This window comes from Sturnus vulgaris, chromosome 18 (genome assembly GCF_052056855.1).
Source record: "Sturnus vulgaris isolate bStuVul1 chromosome 18, bStuVul1.hap1, whole genome shotgun sequence".
NCBI classification, from domain to species: domain Eukaryota; kingdom Metazoa; phylum Chordata; class Aves; order Passeriformes; family Sturnidae; genus Sturnus; species Sturnus vulgaris.
In genome coordinates this window covers 1,951,230-1,972,633 of record NC_142260.1, presented here as the reverse complement: position 1 = coordinate 1,972,633, position 21,404 = coordinate 1,951,230, and the positions used below count along the sequence as shown (strand labels likewise).

Here is a 21,404-nt window from a genome sequence, read left to right as displayed (position 1 = left end):
CTTTTGCAATGTCTAGATACATTAATTTTCTGTCAATATACCACGGCATACTAAATTCAGTAATTTTAACTAGTGGGTAAGTACTATCTATATCTATGTGTATCTACTATAGATATCTGTATTCCTTTCAGGAAAGAAATCCTAAATGCACAGGAGCAGGCTCTGCCCATGTGCCAAAAGATGAGCTGGTGGGGAAGAAAACTGGCCTGGCTGAACAGAGAGCCTTGGATGGAATTCAGGGAAAAAAAAAAGCAAATTTATCACCATTGGAAGAAAGGGAGAGCCACTTGTGAGAGCTACAAGGATGCCACGGGGTTATGCAGGGAGAAAATTAGAAAGGCTAAAGCTCAACCAGGATTAATCTGGCTACTGCTGTAAAAACAATAAAAAATGTTTCTATAAATACACTGGCAACAAAAGGGGGGCTAAGCAGGACCTCTCCCTCTATCAGATGTGGGGGAAACCAGGGTGGCAGAGGATGAGGAAATGCTCAGGGTATCCAATGCCAGCCTTTAATAATCAGACCAACTGTTCTATATCTTCTCAGCCCCCTGAGATGGAAAATGGGGCAGGGAACAGAATGAAGCCTCCATATTCCAGGGGAAAAAGATCACAAAATCCACAGGATGGATGGGATCTACCAAAGGACACTGAGGGTCTTGGTAGAAGGGGCTCACTGTGTGAAATCACACAATTAAGTCTCTTATGCTTGAGCAAATCTTGTTTAATGTATTTAATGACCTGAAAATAGTTATAAAAGCAGGACAATACAAGAGTGCTAGAAGAAATTACGTGTTAATGATCATAAAGTGCTACATCTGAGGAGGTAAAGGGAAGTGAAGCACAATTTCTTTCTTCACATGTATAGTGAACTCTATAAATAATGTATTATCACTTATGGAAAGGATTCTCAAATCTAAATAGGTGTATTTTCAGAAAGTTGAAAATGAAACAACTCTCTGGAAAACACTTTAGTAAAAAAGAGAATTTAATTTAAGAATTTTTGGAAAACAGGGACCGTGCAGAAAAAGTTGTTTCAAATGTATAAATTTACCTGAATGTTGTGTGTTGTGTCCTGTTTGCCCCATCACATCTTGGGACATTGGGAAACTGGAAAAAGTTTTTTGAGAAGGTGGGAAGAGTAAGTGAATGATCAGAGGGTTGGAATACTGTCCAGAAGGGGACAGACTAGATAGACTGAGCTTCTATACCATGGAAATAAAATAACCTGGAGAAGATGGGGTAGAGCAAAGAAAATAATAAATTGCATGAAGAGGGTGAATACAGAACCAACATTTCATTTACAGAATCTCTTAGACTATAACAACTAAAGTGTTTGTGCTCATATCTGCAGGCAGCAAGTTTAAAATAAACAATAAGAAACACTTTTTCATACGAAAAATAAACAATGTCAGACACTGCCACTAGACATTGCAAAGGCCAAAAGTTTAACAGAGTTCAAAAAGGGATTAATGGCTACTTTTGTTTCATGAATTGTAAAAACATCCTACTCAGACACAACTTCTGGCTGAGGAAGTTCCTAAACCACTAATTGCCAGAAGATGGGAAGGAGGGGTTGCTCAGCTCTTGCCACACTTCTTATAATCTTTCCTTATGCATCTCCTAATGGGCATGTTGGGACCAGGATAATGGGCTAAACAGAGTTTGTTTGTTTTTTTTTGTCTGAACCATTATGGTTGTTTTTATTTTGTAGGCGTAGGTTTGTTTTGTTTTCTTTTTTCAGTAATGGGGAGACAAAATGGAAATTTCCAACTTGTTTTTGAGTTCAGTGAATGCCATCTGGAAAACGGTTCTTAATAGCTAATTAGGGATGATCACACTTTTTTGCTTTCCTCATTTTAATATGTGAAAAATGAGTCGACAAATTCATCTGTGGAATGCTTGAAAGATTTTTCTCTAAATACAGTGAGATTTGGGTGAAGGTGAATCATTTCTGTATTTCGTTTGAGTGATAATGATGTGTGTCTAATTTAAAGGACAATGTGTCAGAAAAGCTGACATAGTAAGCAGGGGGAGTTTTCTGTGGTCCTCTAGAAGGAGATGACTGGTGTTTTATTTGCTGTTGTCAGATAAGGAATACTAAGTTTCAGTGAAAGAATATCTTACATACCACAGTTGTACTTTGGCAATTAGTAGGAACAGAAGCAAACAAGGAGAGCTTCTTTAACATCTATTTTTTTTCTTGTAAAATTCTTCTTATTTTTTTTCCTTCTTAGAGTGAGGAATGTATTTTGGGACTAAAGGAAATACGAATTACTTTTTTTGTTTGTTGGGGTTTTTTTTCTTTGTTTGTAACTTGCTAGTCTAGATTTTTGTCCATGTGAATTTATAATGCAGAAGTTTATTTCTACTTACTAAACAGAGATTTAATTAATTATCACAGTGCACTTTGGAAATGAAAGATACATTACTCTGTGTCAAATGAGTTTATCCTGTTCGGCATGCAAACTATGCACATCACTATAAATCATGGTCTCAAACTTCTAAAGTTGTTGTTTTTGTTTATTAGGAAACCTTGCTTCAGATCCAAAAAGGCAATAAGGAGACTACACAGAGCAAGAAGAAAGTGGGCCTCAATCGATCATGAAATGCAATTACACAATATTCAGAGCTGAGTGAAATAAAGACCTTAAATAGCAGTAGCCTGTAAAGTCCAAAATTAAAAGTAGTTTCATCAGATATTGTGAGAAGGGAGATTGGATCAATGAAACTGATCTCTTGTATCTTGTTTGCTGTCAATTTTCATGAAATGATAGTTGAGGTGAGCCTCCTTTTCCTGCCTATGTAAATACATTTTTGTTTATTTATGGAATATTACTGGAGTGGTCTGGCAGGAGATCTCTTGAGTTCAGCTGGTGCTCACTGTATAAATGGAAGCACAAGAATTGCAAAATTCCACCTGGTCCTGCTTAGCTTGGCTAATGTAATTACAGATTTTGTTCTAGCAGTGAGGCTTTATATAACAGCACAGAACATTAGTGCTGAGTTGCAATAAATCAGTATCTGAATTAAAAGAATTGGGACTATAATACAAACTTTCTTTTTTGTCCTTTCTGGTATAGCATTGTGAAATCTGCACATGTACCCAGAAGGCAGACAACAATCTACTGCACTGTCATATTAACTGTAGGACACCAACAGAAGTTTGAAAAAAATACTTAAATCCATTTCTCTTGCTTTCACTCAATCTAATCTCTTTTTTATGTTTCATTTTCAATTGTTTGGAAACTTTTATTATGGCTGGGGTGAGGATTAAGTTATTTTGATCAGGATTTAGGTGCCTTATAAGAAAAGAATTTAGGCATCTTCACTTCAAGACAATGAAATTTGTGATTCCCTCAATAAATGATTTCAGAATCAGTGCAACTTCTGCCTCAGGTACCACATTTTGCTGGCTGGAGGGGGTGAGGCTCACAGGCTCACTGCCCTTGTGTCAGGCTACACCTGTCAGGGAATTTTTCAGCCTTGCTGGTTCACATCATATTTGTTGTGGTGTAAAAAAAACGTGCTCTGGAAGTCAGAGTGCAAATTGTACAGAGAACAGTGGGAAATAAAGGGGGAGGTAAAGGTCTGGTTAGGAAGTAGAATCCAACTCAAGTTTCAGGGATGATGGCATGGAACAAATAGATATTTATTGCTGGCAGTGTTGCTCACTGTCTTGGTTTGGCTGCTTAAGTTTGGAAGGGATTTGGAGAGATGTTGCAGGGTAAAATTTCATTTTAAGCACTTGATAGGCCAAGTGTCTAGAAAAACCTGACAGTCCCATAAACAACAAGCAAACACATCCATAACTGTGCTCCTTGTCCCATATTAAACTCCGAATGTACAAGAAACATTTTCCCCAGAAAGCATAATCAAAACTTCTATTACTTATCTCTAATACCCACTGATTTCTCAGATGTAATTTTATAGCAGGGTATGTGGCATAAAAGTGTATAGAAATCCAGAACTTGCTTTTGGCATAAAGACCTAAATGTGTCACTGTGTTAATGCAAGTTGTTTGTTCGATTATTTCCCTTTTGTCAATCCACTGCAACCTGCAGGGTGTTGCTGCTGGTTATTCTAAGGTTGTTTTGCTCTTCCTCACTCTTACCTCTCCTTCTCTGCCTTCCAGCATGCACCTCATGCAGGTGGACTCTGTGCAGAGGTGGATGGAGGACCTGAAGCTGATGACAGACTGTGAGTGCATGTGCATCCTCCAGTCCAAGCCCATCAGCGTGGAGAAGGAGGAACAGCACGAACTCATCCTCTCCTCGCAGTCCAGCACCTGCGACCACTTGCAGCTTCTGCTGAAGAGGGCTTGGATCATAAGCACGGAGCTGAGCAGGATTGCTCAGAAGCTGGAGAAGAGCAGGTGGCACAGGGTGCACAGTGTGACAGTGAGAGTCAACTGCCACGTGCATTCCATGATAAACGAGTACCACACCTTCAGCAGGGGCTCCTCACGAGAAATGCACCAGGTGACAACATGCCTCGGCTGGTGTCACGTTTCTCTGGCTTTTTTGAATTTTTGTTTTATTGTAACTTTTTTTTTTTTTTTATTGTAATCAAAACAATCTGTAAGAAGTACTGACATCCTGGTCCCTTAAGATTTTCCAATCTCTTTTCAGCAAGGGAAATCATCTTGGCTCTACTTCGGATCCTATTTTATCATAGGCTATTCTGAATGTTAATAATGTTGGCAAATTGCATGGAAAAAATGTTTTGCTTTTGAGGACTACAGGACTAAAGTATTTTGATGCCCCATCTGTGAGTTCTTTAAAATGTAGAAAATACTTTTTTTGGTTAACCTCAGTTTTATCTCTGCCTGTTTTATTCAGAAAGATAGCTGAAGAGTGTTCATATGATTTTGAGAGGATTTTTGATTAACAAACAAGGATTATTTATTTTTATAAAGCAATTGTGTGTCTGGATATAACTTTAAAACGACTTTCTCTTGCTCTCTCTGCAGCTCGAAAAACTTTTAATAGACAAGTGTTCAGAATTTACAGCATTCACAGAAAGGTAACTTCAATTTTTCGTTGAAATATTAATTTTACTGTTTTATTATGTTGTAGAGCTTCTAATGAGAAGCACAAATCCATAGGCACCCTCAATTGTTTGAATTAAACTGCTAAACCCTGCAAGGCTTTCTAAATGTTGATCTCTGGTGGATGAAGTGAGATGCCTTTACCTAAACTGCATCCTAATGAAAGATGGGATCTGGTGCAATAAGGGTCTGACACAGGTGCAAAGCTGCATGCAAGTGGATTTTTCAGGACTTTCAGACATCAAGGGAGAAATTCTGGCTGTGACAGATATCAGTGACAAAGTTCCCTTCTAGTTCTGTGCAGTCAGGATTTCAGCTGGAGTGAAAACTTGGGTTTTGAGACTCCTGTATGAACATATCCATGCACTGTACACCAAACCAAAGTAAATCCACATCCCTTTAAATTGTACTTGTAGGTTTACTTGTCTCCCTGCACTCTGGAATGCTGAGATTGGAAAATAAAAATCTCTGTAATTCTTCTCATGCTATTTCCACTTTTTGACATAAGTTACCCGTTTCCTCCAGCACAGTTCAATTACTCTTTTTTGGTTTACTTTAAACATTGTGCAAGTCATTCTGTTTTGGAAAAACAGGGGAAAAAACACCATCTAATTATCAGGAAATATCATTTTTTTTTAAGAGCACTGTTGCTTTTTGCCAAACCCACACAGCTCACATTTGTGTTTTGTATTCTACTATGAGACACTCTGATTTAATAACGAGCTCCCATCTCAAAGTGTCTGCCCCCAATCAATGCTCTCCCTTGTCTTTTTTGACCAAAAATTGATCTAGGTGGCTGACAGGCAGGTAAAGCTGAAAAGGTGACCTGTGCTGATCACCCAAACCATATCTTCCATTACAATGGCCTGCCTGGGTAGGAGATGTTTAGACAATACAAATGAATGCATTTCTGTGAGGAAGTATTCATTATTTTATTTGAATGGTATAAACTTTTCCATCTTTATCTCATTTCTTCAATTACAGCCAAACATCACTTTTTACAGGATAACTACTAACTCTGTAAAGGTGCTTTATGTATCTTTCTGTATAGAGGGCCAAATTTTATTTTTGATTATGCTGTTTAACTCATCTGGACACACATTTCTTTCTCCATCCTTACTCTGCTGTCATTAAACTATGACACAGAAGGTAAAGAAATGAAAATTACTGAAAGCCCTTCATTGATGCTGAAAGATGGGTGGACATGCACAGCTGCAGTTGAAATGCAGGCATGCAAGAGTGCAACTATCAGCATAAGAGGAAAAGAGCAGTGTTGCTGTATAAACACACAGCATCTGCAGCAAAATTTGGCCTGCAGTCTGTGAGGTAAATTGTGATCCCAAAGTTATTCAGTTGTCCTTTCTTGGTGTATTTGCTCTGTGTAGACAAAGCTTTGATTCAAGTCTGGAATGATGCTAATGACACAAGGTCCTTGTGAACAGCTGAATTCCAGTTAGATCCTGTGATTAACATGGGCCTCACCTCTGACAATCAGGGTCTGTTGCATCTTTTTTCCTTCATCCCTTTCCCATCTCTTTCTTTTCAGGTGCTTACAGACTGAAGATGAAGAGATTCTGAAGTCCATGAAATCCTGTGTTAATGAAACACTCACCACTGTTGCCCAGCACTTTGGTCAGTTGATAGAGCTGGTTTTAACACAAGAGACACAGGTTAGTTCATAGTGAAAAAAAAACCCAAACCAAAAAGGTTTTCCAAAACTATTGAATCTTGAAGGCAACCATTTATTAAGGATCCAAAGCTGGCTTGGATGGGGCTTCTGAGCAGCCTGATCTAGTGGAAGGGAAATGGCAACTAAATGATCTTAGGGGCCACTTCCAACCCAAGCCATTCTATAATTCTGTGATTAAGAGGAGGATTAGAATTACAGCTCTCAATTTTCAACAAACTTATGATCAGTAACTCAAATGTGTTGCAATAAGAGTTAGGTGTTCATATTCTCAAATTCTCCAATAACCTCAAATCCCCAAAAAATGTTCTTTTGGCTCACCATGTTACTTATTTTTCCTGTTGTCTTTCTTGCAAGGTATCTAAATTATAACTTCTGTTTTTCCCTTCCATCCTTACCCATTCTGTGATTCTGATTCTGTAAAATACACTGAGTAATTACTCTGAGGCTGCAAATGCCTTCATTTTCTTCCATTAGATCATTATTGAAATAATAGCAACTTGCAAGTCTAGCCAACTTCTTCCTTCCTTCCTTCCTTCCTTCCTTCCTTCCTTCCTTCCTTCCTTCCTTCCTTCCTTCCTTCCTTCCTTCCTTCCTTCCTTCCTTCCTTCCTTCCTTCCTTCCTTCCTTCCTTCCTTCCTTCCTTCCTTCCTTCCTTCCTTCCTTCCTTCCTTCCTTCCTTCCTTCCTTCCTTCCTTCCTTCCTTCCTTCCTTCCTTCCTTCCTTCCTTCCTTCCTTCCTTCCTTCCTTCCTTCCTTCCTTCCTCCCTTCCTCCCTTCCTCCCTTCCTCCCTTCCTCCCTTCCTCCCTTCCTCCCTTCCTCCCTCCCTTCCTTCCTTCCCACAAATAAAAACCTCAAATGTAATTCTGCTCAGATAATTTGTCCCTGTTTTAGAGGCAATGTTATGCTGAAATTTTGTGTTGTCGCAGCAGAAAAAGACAAAGGGAGAGGCTTAGTGAACACAAATAGTTAAAAAGTATTTATTACAGTGCCAAAACAAAAATTCATGCATGCTGTTGGTTAAACTCTAACATACCCTGATGTCTTAAGATGGCAAAAAAAGTTGTGGTGGTTTCAGAAACATCCCTTCTAGTTTTAAAGGATTATTACTAGGAGGTGAGAATATCCCAAATATATTTGCAGAATTACAGTCAAACTAATAAGCTACTTCCTAATGCTCTTTGGTTGGGATTTATGAGAACGACATGAAATGAGTGAGTTGAAATGTGTAAATAACTTTGCATATTTCAGATTCAGTGGGTAGGTTAGCATTGTTAAGATAATTATTCTTTTCAGTCTGAAGAGCAGCTCTTCACTACTGATATTTCTGCCTTTGGGCATCTTGGCACCTACTGACACACCTGAAATCCTACTCCCTTTTTCTTTTAAGGGAGTGTGGAATGATGGACTTCACATCATCTTGTGTATTTTTGTGTGGCTGAAGGACTTGGATTAGAACTTATTAATAAAAACAATTTTATGAACAATTTTCTGAGCCATTCAGTCAGGCTAGGCCACGAAAATACATTTTCTGGGGCAGACTTAAGTGTCTGTATGAGAGGTTTCAGCTTAAATTGTGTAAAGAGCTTTTTTGTTCTAATCGGTGTATCAGGATTTAATTCAGGATGGGTTCATATCAAATTGTGAACTCTTAGCTATATCTTTTATACAGCCTTTTTCTAATGCTAAAGGTGGAAGAACAGAACCTCTTAAAGGCAAGGTAATTTAATTTTGTATAAATAACAGTGTAAAAAGTGGGATACTTCCTTGCATTTCTTTCAAAGTTGAATTAAATACAAAAAACTTACCTTCCTCCTCCTAGGAAATAGAATTAACTATTCTAGTGATTCTATGTCTTTTTATAGAAACATAAAATGAAATAGACTTCATGTTCTTTTCATAGATGTGCTTCTCTAAAGCTGCAATGACGCAAAAGCAAGATAATTATCTACAAAGATTAAAAAAATATATTTAATCTATTTCATACATTGGAGAAATAAACTATATTTCTTTATAAGAATGTCAGTGACATTATGACTGAATAGTGATGAACCCAGAGCCTTAGAAGGTCGTGTAGTAAAGGGTGTAGCAATATTCCTTATAAATAAGGTGGAAATCTTCTATCACCATGTGATTCAACTTCTAACTAAATTGTTTGCCTTCTGAAAATTCGAGAATTCTGCTTCAATCCCGGACCAAACACAAAAACAATTTACTCAACAGCTGGAGAGTTCCAAACATCCTCACTCGTGCACTGTTGTCTCACCCTGTTAACATTTATCTCTAAATATCACTGTCATGGTTACAGCTGCTCAAACGCAGAGGCCAGTGGGTGTTGTCAGTCTGAGTGCCCTGGGTTTTGTGTCCTGTGTCCCCCAGACCCTGCTGAGGCAGATGGAGCTCTCGGGCAGCCTGGTTGTCACCGAGTCGGCCATCAGAGCTTTGCTCAGCCTTGCCCAGGAAGGTGCTCACCTCTGCCGCATCATAGCCCAGGTAAGGCGAGGGTGGAGGAGCCCAAAGCAGCAGGACAGGGAGCTTGTTTCACTGAGGAGCTGTAAATGTGGTAGCTGCACCACGTAATTAGTGCCTTGTCTTCGGTTTTCTTCTGTCTGCACTCGGACTCAGCATTAAAAACGCATAGGAGATGAATTTTCTCGTGTTTCGGGCTTGGTTGTTTGTTAAATCTTATTTATAGTACAGAGAGTTCTGTAACATTTCTAGCCACCAGGTAAAAGCCAGAGAAATGGAGGCCTCAAGTCAAGAGCAGTGCTCTCCTGGGGTCAGTGTCAGAAAGCACAGAAAGCCCAAAACTCTCAAGTTTCTGGGTTCCAGCAAAGAGCAACAAAATTTACTCTGAGAAATTACTTTTTCTCCTTGTGGTGCTATTGCAAGTCTTACTCTACAGAGTTTACCACCATAACTATTGCATTAAAGGTGTTTTTTTTTTCACATTCCCCCAATCTTAAATTTAATAAAGCCCAATACCTGTGCAAGCAGCTTTGGTAGGATGGTCAGCTCCACCACATTTCTCAGCATTGCTTCAGTTGCAGTTGTCTTTGTGCCATGTGAGGTATTATCACTCCATAATTTTGGGAACTTTTTGATGTCTCTCCTGATAGTGCTTTTTAAACACCAGTCATGTAAATAGAGAGAAACTTTACAATAGAAACTTTAGGGAGACATAGAATAGAGAGAAATTTTACGTGGCTGTGGCAGACTGTGCAGAGAAATGGTAAGACCTCTTCAGCTGTGTGTATAAGAGCAGTTAGAGATATTATTAAAAATGCAAATTTAGAAATACTTTGCATTCATTATTATTCCTTTACAAAAGGATACCAGGATGCAGTTACTTCTGTCAGTGTGTGTTTTCATTTAGTGAGTAGTCGGTGCTAACTTTTGGTATAAATGAGTCATTCTGTCAAAATCCACAGCGCTGGAAATCCGTGCAGAGTTTGCACCTTCGAGGACACTCGGATCTTGAAAAAGTGAAAACGGTGGGACACGGTGTCTTGTTGAGGATAGGATAATCACGACCACAGGGCATGCAGAAAGAGGAAAACATCCCTCCCTCAGCCCCTTCTTGTGGAGTGCTGGGCCAGTTCCTTGTCCTACTCAGAGGCAGGGTTAGACAGCAGCATTTAATCACTTCTGATGTGCCTCTAGGTGGATATTTGCACCATAAAAGGTGCTCCTCTGTTCTGAAGGCTGAGAATGAGCCAGACTCAGAAACCTGTCGTGGATTCTACCAACAGCCTGAGAGGTTTGGGTTTTTTTCTAAATTGGTATTTGAGCTCCACTCAGTGGTACCCACAAACAATGTTAAAATGTTGAGTTATTGAGGAAGTACAGAATTAACAAATTAAAGAAAATTGATATTGGGGTTTTTATAATTTTATGACTTCCATAACGGTTTAATTTAGCAGAAGTGAAGTCTGACCTTTCATAAATCACTAAGCTAATATATTGCAAAAACCTGGGTGTGTCACAGGTTTACAATTGAGGAAATGCATCCCCTGATGCAAAGGGGATGTAACACACTGAGTGGTGTTTGGCTGCCAAATTACAGCAGTGGTTGCACCCCCTGCCCTGTGCACTGGGAAATGAATTTGTCCAGACTGACCATAACCCTTCACCCTCTGCACTGCCTCAGTTACCTGCATCAGTGACCAAGGGGGCAGAGGAGCTGGAACAAATGCAGAATTTCACACGGGTCAAACGGGTAAAGAGCTCTGTTCACACAAAGAAACTTCACAGCACCGAGCTTTGCTTGCTTTGGAGGTTAACTTGCACCTTTCCAAAAGCTCCCAATATCAGCAAAGTATGGTTTTATTTATTTCTTGTTTGCAGACTCTGTGACACTTCCAGTTTTTGACCAGATAACACAAGAAATGCTGCTCGTGCTGTAATTCAAGTTTCATTTGTGACAGGTTTCACAATCTCTGAAGCAGAAAGGAAGAGATGGGCACTGGCTTTATTTGGCTATGACAGTAAAAATTCAGGGTGACTTCAAAACAGAAAATAACAAAAATATGAAATTGTTCTCAGTCATTAAGAAGGTGAAGAAGGATTAAAGTCATGCAAAGATTTAAAAACCTTTTGTAGAATCCATAGTTCCCTCCAGAGCTGTCCTTAAGTTTTATCAAGTTTTGTCCTTGATAAAAACTAGCCAGAGAGAGATTGATTATTTGTTTACTGGGAAAGCAAAATCCAACAAATTTGTCCATGTAACCTTGAAGTCTCACTCTCCATGACAAAGTGGGATCCTTTTTATGTCCCAAGCTGTAAGTTACAACTCTAAAAAACACCAATCTTGGATGTATTAAAAAAAGATAAACAAACCATGCTAGTGTTGTAAAGCTACAATATTACAGGAGCTGGTCTCTCATTTTACATTTTGGTAAGGGTTTCAGTCTTCTCTCTCCTTCTCTCCCATCCTCTGCTAATATTTTACAAAGATTTACAAAATCAAACCCTCCCCTCTTTGCTGAAGCATCACCCATAATTTTATTCCACCTACAGGCATTCTTTGACACTTTCTTTTTTAGAGTGTAACTTTGTAATCTGCTGTGAAAAAAATCATGTTGCTGACTCACCCTGGCAGCCAGTAGTAGTTCTCAGTAGCTGTCAGGGACATAAAACCTAAGGTCTCTAATAAAAATGAGTAGAAGTATGGACAAGATAAGAAAATTAGCATTACTTAGAGCAGAAGGGCTTTAAATAGATTTGGATGCCTAACAACCAGAAGAACTGGTGGAAATCTGTTTGTGAGTTAAAATAAACAGGTCACAGAGTGAGAAAGAAAATAGGATTTTTAAAAAAAATCCATTTTACTGATGATAGAGCTCAATAGCAACTGTATTGAACAGAGAGCTGTGATGATAGGCTTGAAAAAGAGAAAGAAACAAAAGTGAAGCTATTCATACCTGCATGACATCCCTTTGGAGAACACCTGACTGCTGGAATTCCTTATGGCTGAACAGCAGATCACTTGCTCTGAGAAACTTCTAATGCATCTTTCCTTACCTTCTTTATATGCCAGTTCCTTCCCTAGCAAGTATTTATGATAAAGATCTCTTTGGAGATCATCTATCAAGATAATTATAAATGTTGTCAAAGCCTTAATGAGAATTTATTGCACTTCAGGTCATTTCAGGCTGAAACTGCGAAATATTCCACCTTAGAATTCGATGCCTTTTTGCTTTCTTTATTCACTCAATCCACAAAGTTTTGGTGATTGTATTACAGATGATTTTGTTACTAAACCTATCCCTAGTGAACAGCATCCCACAAAATTGAATTCCTGTTAATCCAATCTAGGAGAGAAGCAGGTCATCCAGAAGTAAAGCAAGTGCCCCTCTCTTCCTCTGAATGTTTACCCTCTTAACCAATTTGTGTGTGCTCCTGTCAGATGGAATGGTTTGGCATCATTGCAAAAGACACAGGGGATGAATCTCGAAAAAGCCGAATAAATTCTGAGGAATGCTCTGATGATCCCAGCGAGGTTTTGACAAGCTGTGGAATCAGGCTCAGTGTTTCCCCTCCTCCCCCGTCCAATATTTCACTTACAGATCTCTCACTTCATTACTCATGGTCAATATTTTACAGCTTAGTAATGGCACACAGGGCACAAAATAAAGAGTTCAGATCTCCTCCTGACAAATGCACTGATAAATCACTTCCTGTCCATCAAAGGCAAGATCAGGGCACCCATTTGGCACAGAAAAGGCTTAAAGCAAATGTGCCAACATCACTTGAGCATTACTGGATTTATCCACAAACTTCTGCTTCTTATGGCTAAAGCAGAGGATCAGAACATCCCTGATGCAATTAAACTGTGGGGAAATTCAAATTTATAATGAAATTAAGCCAAAAGCCCAAATAAACTGTTAACTTTGCCTTGGGAATGAGAGTGCAACAACTTCTCCCCTATATTTTTGATAGATGATTTAATTACTGCTCGGGTGAAATATCAGTATCCTTTCGTGGAAGGAAAAATATGACTGAAACTTTTTTTGTTACTGTACTGTCTCCTTTTTAATTTAAAGGCTCAGAAATATCTTTCTGTGTTAGGCTATATATAGCAGTAGTAGATATAAAATAGCAGACACATGAGCACTTCTTACAATTCCAGAAATAAATTTTACTCCTAACAATCTTCAGTGGATCTATTGTTTTCACTGATGGCACAGAAATTCCATATACTTGTGCAAAGACATGATATAAAACTTCTTCTCTCTGGAAAATATGTTGAAGAGTTAATTTTGTCTAGTTCTATATGACTTGGTATAATTTTTTTTGTTAGACTGAACAGAGGGTTTTGCTTCCTTTATTATCCTCGACTGTATTCAAGCAGAACTAGTACAAAAATACAGAATTCTGAAAGTCTGAATGGTAGCCTGGAGGTTTTAAGTCAGTATAAACTGTTGAGCTTTCAAATAATGGTTGAGGAAAAAATAGATTTTTTTTCTGTGAACCTAAAAATATTTTTTAACAGAGTCTACTGAAACAGGCTTAAAAAAGAATATACCTTTCACTTGGTCCATGATTTCAACTATTTTAAATTTACTTCTGTAATTGGAACACTGTAGTCTGAGATCTTTAATCTGTCATCAATGTTTTAAATGCTTTTGTCTTTGTCATATGTCTGATTCTCCATCATATGAGTCTACCTGATAGCACAACATTTTGAAGTGAAAAATAATTTTAAATACCACATAAAGTGCAACATTGTTGATATTTATTTATATATTTACATTTGTTATATGAAATTTACTAAAACACATGTTTACAAGTTGTGTTGGAAATTAATTAAGGATAGACATTCTAATATGTACTCAAGTCTTTGCCACTACAGTATTTAAAGAAAAACTTTTAGGAATGCAAATTTTATTTATTAGAGGATGAATATTTGGATTATATCTGTTTAAAATTTGACATTTATTTCCACCTTATTTTCAACACCTCTTCAAATGTATGACCTTCCTGTTCATAATTTTAGCATGAAGTAAATTTTGTGTGGAGCTCAGGTATGTAGAGGAATGGGAAATATATGGTAACAAAAATCTATTTTATACTAATAATATGGCCGAAGGATCAGTTAAATGTCACTCTAATTGCCACCTATTGATGGTTCTTTGTAATTTTTGCAGGAATGTCAGGTTTAATTAAAATGCAGCTTGTAACTGGTAGAAGTCAATCACCTCCTCTTGAGGCTGTATTACCTTTTCATCACTTGGTGGACAAGCATTAATCCATTTGAGCTCTCTCTGTCAATTTAACATCTTTGGTGGTGTTAGAATAGCTATTTTGGATAATTCCTACTAAAGGAATCTGTTCCCCATCCCATTGTTGGTTTTCAGGGGAAAGCTCTCGTGCTGCTTTCCTGATTTTTTTCCTGTTTTTGCCCTGCAGGAGGGAGGTGTGGTTGCTCTCTTTAGGATCTGCCGCCAGGATTGCTTCAGGTGCCTTTATCCCCTGACCCTGAGAACGCTGGCATCAATCTGCTGTGTGGAGGAAGGGATGCACCAGCTGGAAAAGGTGAGCACTTCAGGATTCCTCACTGACTGTGTCATAAAATGGAGAAACCCTGGCTTTAATCTCTTCCAGAAATTCATGATTTGGTTTGATAGTGTTTCATCCTATGCTCACCTTTTCTGTGCTGGACAGATCTTCAGCCTTCAAAAAATGAGTCCCAGCAACAGCATGATCCTCTTATCCATGCACAGATAAGCTTTACAAGGGGGGATAATTTTGTAAAACAGGTAAACATGTTAGTGGCTACATCAAAAAAAGGAGAGCAAACAAGAGAAATGGTATTTTCTGGAGTTTAGAAACTGCACTGTTTTAAATCATCTTTATAAGACAGAAGGTTTTATACCTCTGTGAATCCTTTCCTCAGGGTCTGATAGGGCTCCTGCTGTGGAAGTGCTGCAGCTTGGGACAGTTGTAGTTGCACAGAAGGAAGTGGGACAAATAGTCATTAGTCAATCAAAAAACGTGTCTGCTAATCAGCAGCAGCTTTCAGAAGAGCCACTTTGAACTGTGATGGCCAATATCAAAACATTATCCAGATAAAATTATATCAGCTCCTTAGCTCCTTTCTCACATTCACCACATACTGCTATGTTTTGGAAAATGAACACTTCTGGTCACTAAATCATGATCTCATCCTTTGTATTTCATAAAACAGTCATCTTCCTCAGCTGAATAATGGCCTCTTCAAGTTAATGATAAATGATTTCACTGCCTCTTTACATTGATGTATCTTGTAATTTACTTCCCCAGATTCAAGCAAACTGTGACAGAACACCTGCAGCAAAAAGCAAGTCTCTGAGTTTACAGTAAATGAAGATGACTTAAATTTTTTTTGACATAATGCCGGTTCAGACTGACACCAGAATCAGTCTAAAAGGATCTTTCATTATGTCCACTATAATGGTGGAGTTAATAGAGTTAGAAATGAAAAAGATTGATTCGAGTCACCCAGTCCAATTCCTGGCAGCATCAACATGTGTTCAACGTGGCTCATATCAAAGTGATGCAACAGGAGTCCCAGAAAAAGTGAATATTCTCGAGCTCGTGTTTCTTTGATCTGCTTTAATGTTGGCCACAAGTAAAATTGTTCAGGGTAAACTTGATCAAAAACAAGATTGGAGCAGGGTTTAAAGGATTTTTTTAACTGAAATCCCTTCCTTCAAGGGCTTTCAATTCTTAAGTCATTGTCTTTAAATACAGATTTTGCTTTCAAAATTTGAAGTACTCTTCCAAAGAATGCAAAAGAGAGTTAAGAGTATTAGTAATCTGTAATTTAAAAAGTTATTATAAGACTTCTTATCTGGAAGAAAGAGTGGCTTCTTTTATCCAAAGAAGTATCTGGGTGCTGGTGAATAATTTAATTTCTCTAATATGAATATCATTATGCCACCTAGTGCATTAAAATATCAGTGCAATTTGAAGTGGCTTTTTAATGACAGAAACTTCATTTAAAAAAACCCCAAACTTGGCTACCAATCAATTCAAGATTAAAACACAAACCAAAACCACACCCCCCCAAAAAAACCCCCGAAACATCCCAAAAAACAAAACAAAACAAAACACCAATGCAAGCCCTTTCCCCTGTATTTTTCAATTAGATAGCACAGCCATTGCAGTGGTTAAAAGACCACTTAAAAGTAAGCAGTAAGAGTTATAATTTCTTAAGAAACAATTATCTGAGAGGTGAACTAAAAGCAGCAATTGCAGTGCTTAATTACTAGAGACATCAGGAATATTGTTTATTTATCCAATGCTCTTTGATCTTGCCAATTCAGTGCTCATTTCTAAAAATGGAGAAAATTGCTTGTTTTAATAAAAAACATTTTTTTCAATTAAAAAAAACCAAAACAATTCTTGCTCTTCCCAGCCACACATCGATAAATATCACCATGGAAAAGGCCATTATCACCTTTTTTTATCAGCTTGATAAACAAGCTGGTCTTTGCTATAATTGCAGTCATAGGATTGCTGTTGCAATGCTCAGCTTTTCCTCTTTTAGGTGGATCTAGTTGGGGAGGTGTACAATGATGTAAAATAAGTTGGTTAAAATGTGAGTTTGGAACAATTATTTCACTTGCAAGTACTTTACTGAGTTTTGATAATATACTGATACTGTTTGTTTTACATTGAAGTGCACAGCTCCAGGAACTCAAGAGTGACAAATGAGGCAATTAAAGTAGAAAAATAGTGAGGAAATAGTCTCATTGTGAGCCTGAGGACTGCATAAATAAATGTTCTCTGGAAGCTGTGCTCAACAAGTGGCAATTCTGGTGCTTCAAGCTGCTTGTGGCTGTCTGGTTGTGTGATCCACTTTGATTTTGTAATCCACTGTGGCCCCAGCAGGTTTGAGATCATTATTTGGTCTGAGATTCCTGACCAGTCCTACTTCAGAGTGGAGTGGAGAGACCCTGGGAAAGCAAACAGAACATATTATTCCTAGAGCTCTTTGTCCCTGTACCCAAGGGAATTTTGTCATCTGTGTCTTGTGGCACTCAAGAATTTTTAGGGGAAAGCTCACTGCACTAAAAACGTTGGTTCTTGATCTTGGCATTCCAGAGTTTATGCAGACACAATAAATGATACAGAGAGTTGGGAATAGAGAAAAGAGATAAAATCCCTAAACAGCCAAATGAAAGGAGTTTGTGAGAGCTGAGCATGACTGAAACTGCACATGCAGACAGAGCTGGTGCTGTGTCCTGCTCTGAGGTTTAGGACAGAAATAAAGTGATGTAGAGATGGGAGATTGGATCTCGAGAGGAGGGTTCTGGAGAGAAGAATGTCTGAATATCTGAACCTTCATGAATGTGTTTTGCAAACTTAATTCACCTCAGTGTAGAAAGGAGAGTTGGAGGCTCAGAGTTGGGATAGATTATTTTATGTATTTAGTGACGCTAAAAAAGAAAAAAGTAAAAATTGTGATTTTGGTGATGTATATCCTGCAAACTGCATTGGGAATAGCTGTACTTCAAGTAATGCTTTGGTTATGAAGACACACAAAATCGAACAGATATGGTCTTCAACATCGACCAACCTTGCCTGGAAATGGGGTTTGTGTTTGAACAGAATTTTTTTTTCCTAAAGCAATTCTTCAGGCCCTCTGAGGGTACATAGGGTCCTTGTTTTGCAGAGCTGTCTGAACAGTCTCTCATACATTTGGTGACATGCAGCCTCATTAAAGTCTAAAAACTGTGGCAGTTTCTCTGCTTCAGGGCTGTCTGTAGAAAAGCTGGTGGTATTAAAAGGCATGGCTTTCCAATTTTTGCCCTACTGAAACTCTGTTGTGTGGTTTTTCACTGAGGCTTCTGTGGCAATAAACTTCCTGCTGCAATAAAAGAACTGCAGAGCTGGTTCAGAAATAAATAGCAAACAGTGCAATGTACTGCATTTTTTTATTGTGCAAGTGAAACGTTATCACATTAAAAAAAATGCAGCTTAGGTGGGACCTAGATCAAGGGCCAAGTGCCACAAAAACAGGTTAATTATACAAACAGCCAGCTGCCTAAATTTTAACAGTGTGCTGAGTATGGTTACTTACATTATTTAAACCACTCCAGAAAGCAAGATACCTGGAATCAGCTCATTAAGAGGAGATAATCCAGAGACACTGGTGACAACAGCTGTTACTTTCATTATTAAAACCTTTTTAACAGATGACACGGCTTTTATCACTGTGCTTTAAGCAAAATTGCCCAGGAATAGATTACAAATTACTTTTAATCCTTTATTTAAAGCACATTAAATCAAATTACTTCCAGAAGAAGAAGGGTAAAGAAGGTATGAAGTGTACATTATATGTGGCTGGGAACTATATGAATTTTATGAAGACTTCTAAAACATTTATTATGGCAAATGATGGCTTATTTACAGGACTTCCAACCATGAGAAGATTTCAGAAAGTGCATATCTTTTCCTCAGCCTGTTAGCCCTTATTACTCCTCAGAGAAGAGCTTTGTGTTAGTGTTTCTTTGTTTCTTAGATGAAAAATTCTTATGGTCTATTTTAGTAGTTTTAGAACAAGGATTAGATGGTCTCAAAGATGATTATAATTGCATGGTTATTTTATTCTAAAATTAGTTGAGTTCAAAAACTCTAATGACTAAGATTTCTTTAAAAAAAACCTCAAAAAGGCCACAGTTTTTAAAGTTTAGTTTAAATACATGGAGACTCAAATGCCATGTTATTCTGTTTCCTGAGTGAGGCAGGATAAAGCTGGGTAATAAGAACAAAATGCAGGATTCTTAGAAGCCACCAGAAGGTGTCAAGGAGCCCTTCTCTTGTCTCCCACAAAACCAGGTAATGTGCAGTGTTACAACCCTTTCTGAATTTTCCATGGGTCATGTTGGCAAGCACATTCTTGATGCTGTTTTTATAAAGAGGAATAACATTCTTTTATGTTCCCTAAAGCAGTGCTTGTTTACCAGAGAAACCTGTGAAGTTTCCTGGTTGGGAAGAGTCTGGAAACTTAGTGTCTGCATGCTGAAAACCACAGAGCACTGGCTTGTGTGCTGAAAACATGTGAAATTATTGAGGTGGAGAGGGTTCAAGTGATGCACTGGTTTTACAGCCCTTGGGCTGGACAATCAACTCTTCTGCTCTGCATAATTCACTTCTTTTCACCCTGGAACATTCTTTTGGCTCATCTTCCGTGGCTTGTGGAGTTGCTAGCAGTAAGCAGGGATGGATGAAGAGGTTTCTGAATTTTGAGAGAGAAGGATAAGCTTTTAAAGACTAATTCTGGCACCTTTTGACACACAGAGCACAGCACACTGAGAGTTGGTGGCACTGAGAGCTGGGAACTCTGTCTCACTGCTGTCAGTGGGAAATTGTGGAAATCACATGAGAATGAAGAGCAATGAGAAAGAAATAGAAGTCAAACTTAAAGAATAGCAGGAGGGACAACATATTGAAGCTGCTTTTCACATGGTCTTTTAGATAAGCAGGGATATCTGTTTCAGTAGCTGAGTTTGTGGTACAATTAGATAATGTAAAGTTCTATGCTTGCAGCTCTTTAATTTACTGGACACTTCTTCTGAGTAAGGCTGTTTAATTAATTGGCAGTGAAAAATGTGCTGTGTTTGGCAAATTACATTTCTGTCAAAGCCCCTGCAAGATTCATTAAATCATATCTGAGAGTGCAGGAGCTGCCCTTCTTCAAGTGCTGGCTTCGTGTGTCTTAGGTGGTTCAAGTTTTACCTCTGACTACACAGCTACGGACACAAAATTAATAAATGGAGCCTCTTTCAGCCCCTCCCCAGGCAGGGCCAGCAGCATTTCTTAGGTCACTGCAGAGTTTGAACATCTTAGGTGCAACAGGCTGCAGCTCTAAGGGAAAATAAGGAAGTCATGGAAGTGATATTTGTGAAAAGAGGTTTAAAAAAACCCCATCCCTCCCCCCAAAAACCTCACAACAACAGCAACAAAAGAAAAACCCCAAAAACCAACTGGGAGCCAGTCTTTGAAGTAGAATTTGATTTGTTGAAAATCTTCTGCCAGTTACACAGCAGATGAAAATTTGTTCACTTTGTGACAGTACACATTTCATCATGCAAAAAAGAAGTAAGGAAGTGTTTTTAATGCCTCATTCAAGAGACATAGAATTGAATAAAGAACAAACAAGTTGATGCAGGATTATGGTATATTGCCAGACCTGCATAGGAAAAAAAATTATACACAAAGTGCTTTGGCTGAGGTCATGGCCATTATTTCAATTCTCTTAAAATTACTAATGGAATTATAGTTGTCGTGTTGTTGTAGTCCTGATCTAAAAAGATATTACCTCTCCTTACAAACCTTGCTTCACTTAAATAATATTACAGGTTTTAAAAGAGGGACAAAAGAAGCAGCAAGTGCAGCACTAAAGAAAAATATTTTGGTAATGCTGGTGAGGGAGGACAAGGTGAGACTTGGTGAATTGGTGAATACCTGCCTTGGGTTTTGGAGGACACAGATTCTATTGTTTATCAGAAGATCTTTATTTACATATCTGGCCTTGCCCAGATTTTGCAAACATATAAATGTGGACTCTGCCTTAAACACCTGAGTAATTTAATTGAAAAAACCAAGAGAACCACAACCTGCTAAAAATGCCAGCAGACACTCATATCTGTTGGTCTATTCATGACTGAGATTTCTGATGGCAATAAATTTCATTAAGTTAATATTAATTTGTTGGCTACTGAGCACAGTGCTGTGGCACAAAGGAAACCTTTGAGTTAAATCAGATAGGTGAAAGATCTTTTTGATAAACTTTGTCTGCCTTTCCAATGGAGTGCAACAATCAATCTCTGAGTTGACATGAAAATCTATCTGTAAATTGTTAATTTCCCTTGGATTTGTCTGTCAATTCAAAGTGAGCTGTCTTCTAACCCAACAATGAATACTTAAAGTCCTTTCCCTGTAGTGTGAGTCCTTCCACACCACCCACAGATTCAGGCTTTGTCAGCTTTGTCCTGTACTTAAAGTTGTATATTGCATAATTGTGGATCTGTGATGTGGCCACACACAAATATTTCATAACAGTCAAAGCAGCCCTGTTTTTTTTTTTTCTATTTTTTTTTTTTTAATATTTCAGCAAGACCTGATCAGAAGAAGGCATTGCAGTGGCATTCAGGTATTACCACTGATGTGCTGGGA

At 38.2% G+C, this 21,404-nt stretch overlaps 1 protein-coding gene across 3 annotated transcripts in view; it reads left to right on the top strand.

Moving 5' to 3' along the window:
* Positions 1-21,404, top strand: part of INSC (INSC spindle orientation adaptor protein) — a 108,478-nt gene that overhangs the window by 53,593 nt on the left and 33,481 nt on the right. For all 3 annotated transcript variants that reach the window (XM_088175672.1, XM_088175673.1, XM_088175674.1), the window contains exons 3-7: positions 4,136-4,481; positions 4,973-5,025; positions 6,597-6,720; positions 9,117-9,230; positions 14,649-14,774. In XM_088175672.1, the coding sequence (XP_088031798.1) occupies positions 4,136-4,481; positions 4,973-5,025; positions 6,597-6,720; positions 9,117-9,230; positions 14,649-14,774 (763 nt within the window). The remainder of the gene's footprint in view (positions 1-4,135; positions 4,482-4,972; positions 5,026-6,596; positions 6,721-9,116; positions 9,231-14,648; positions 14,775-21,404) is intronic.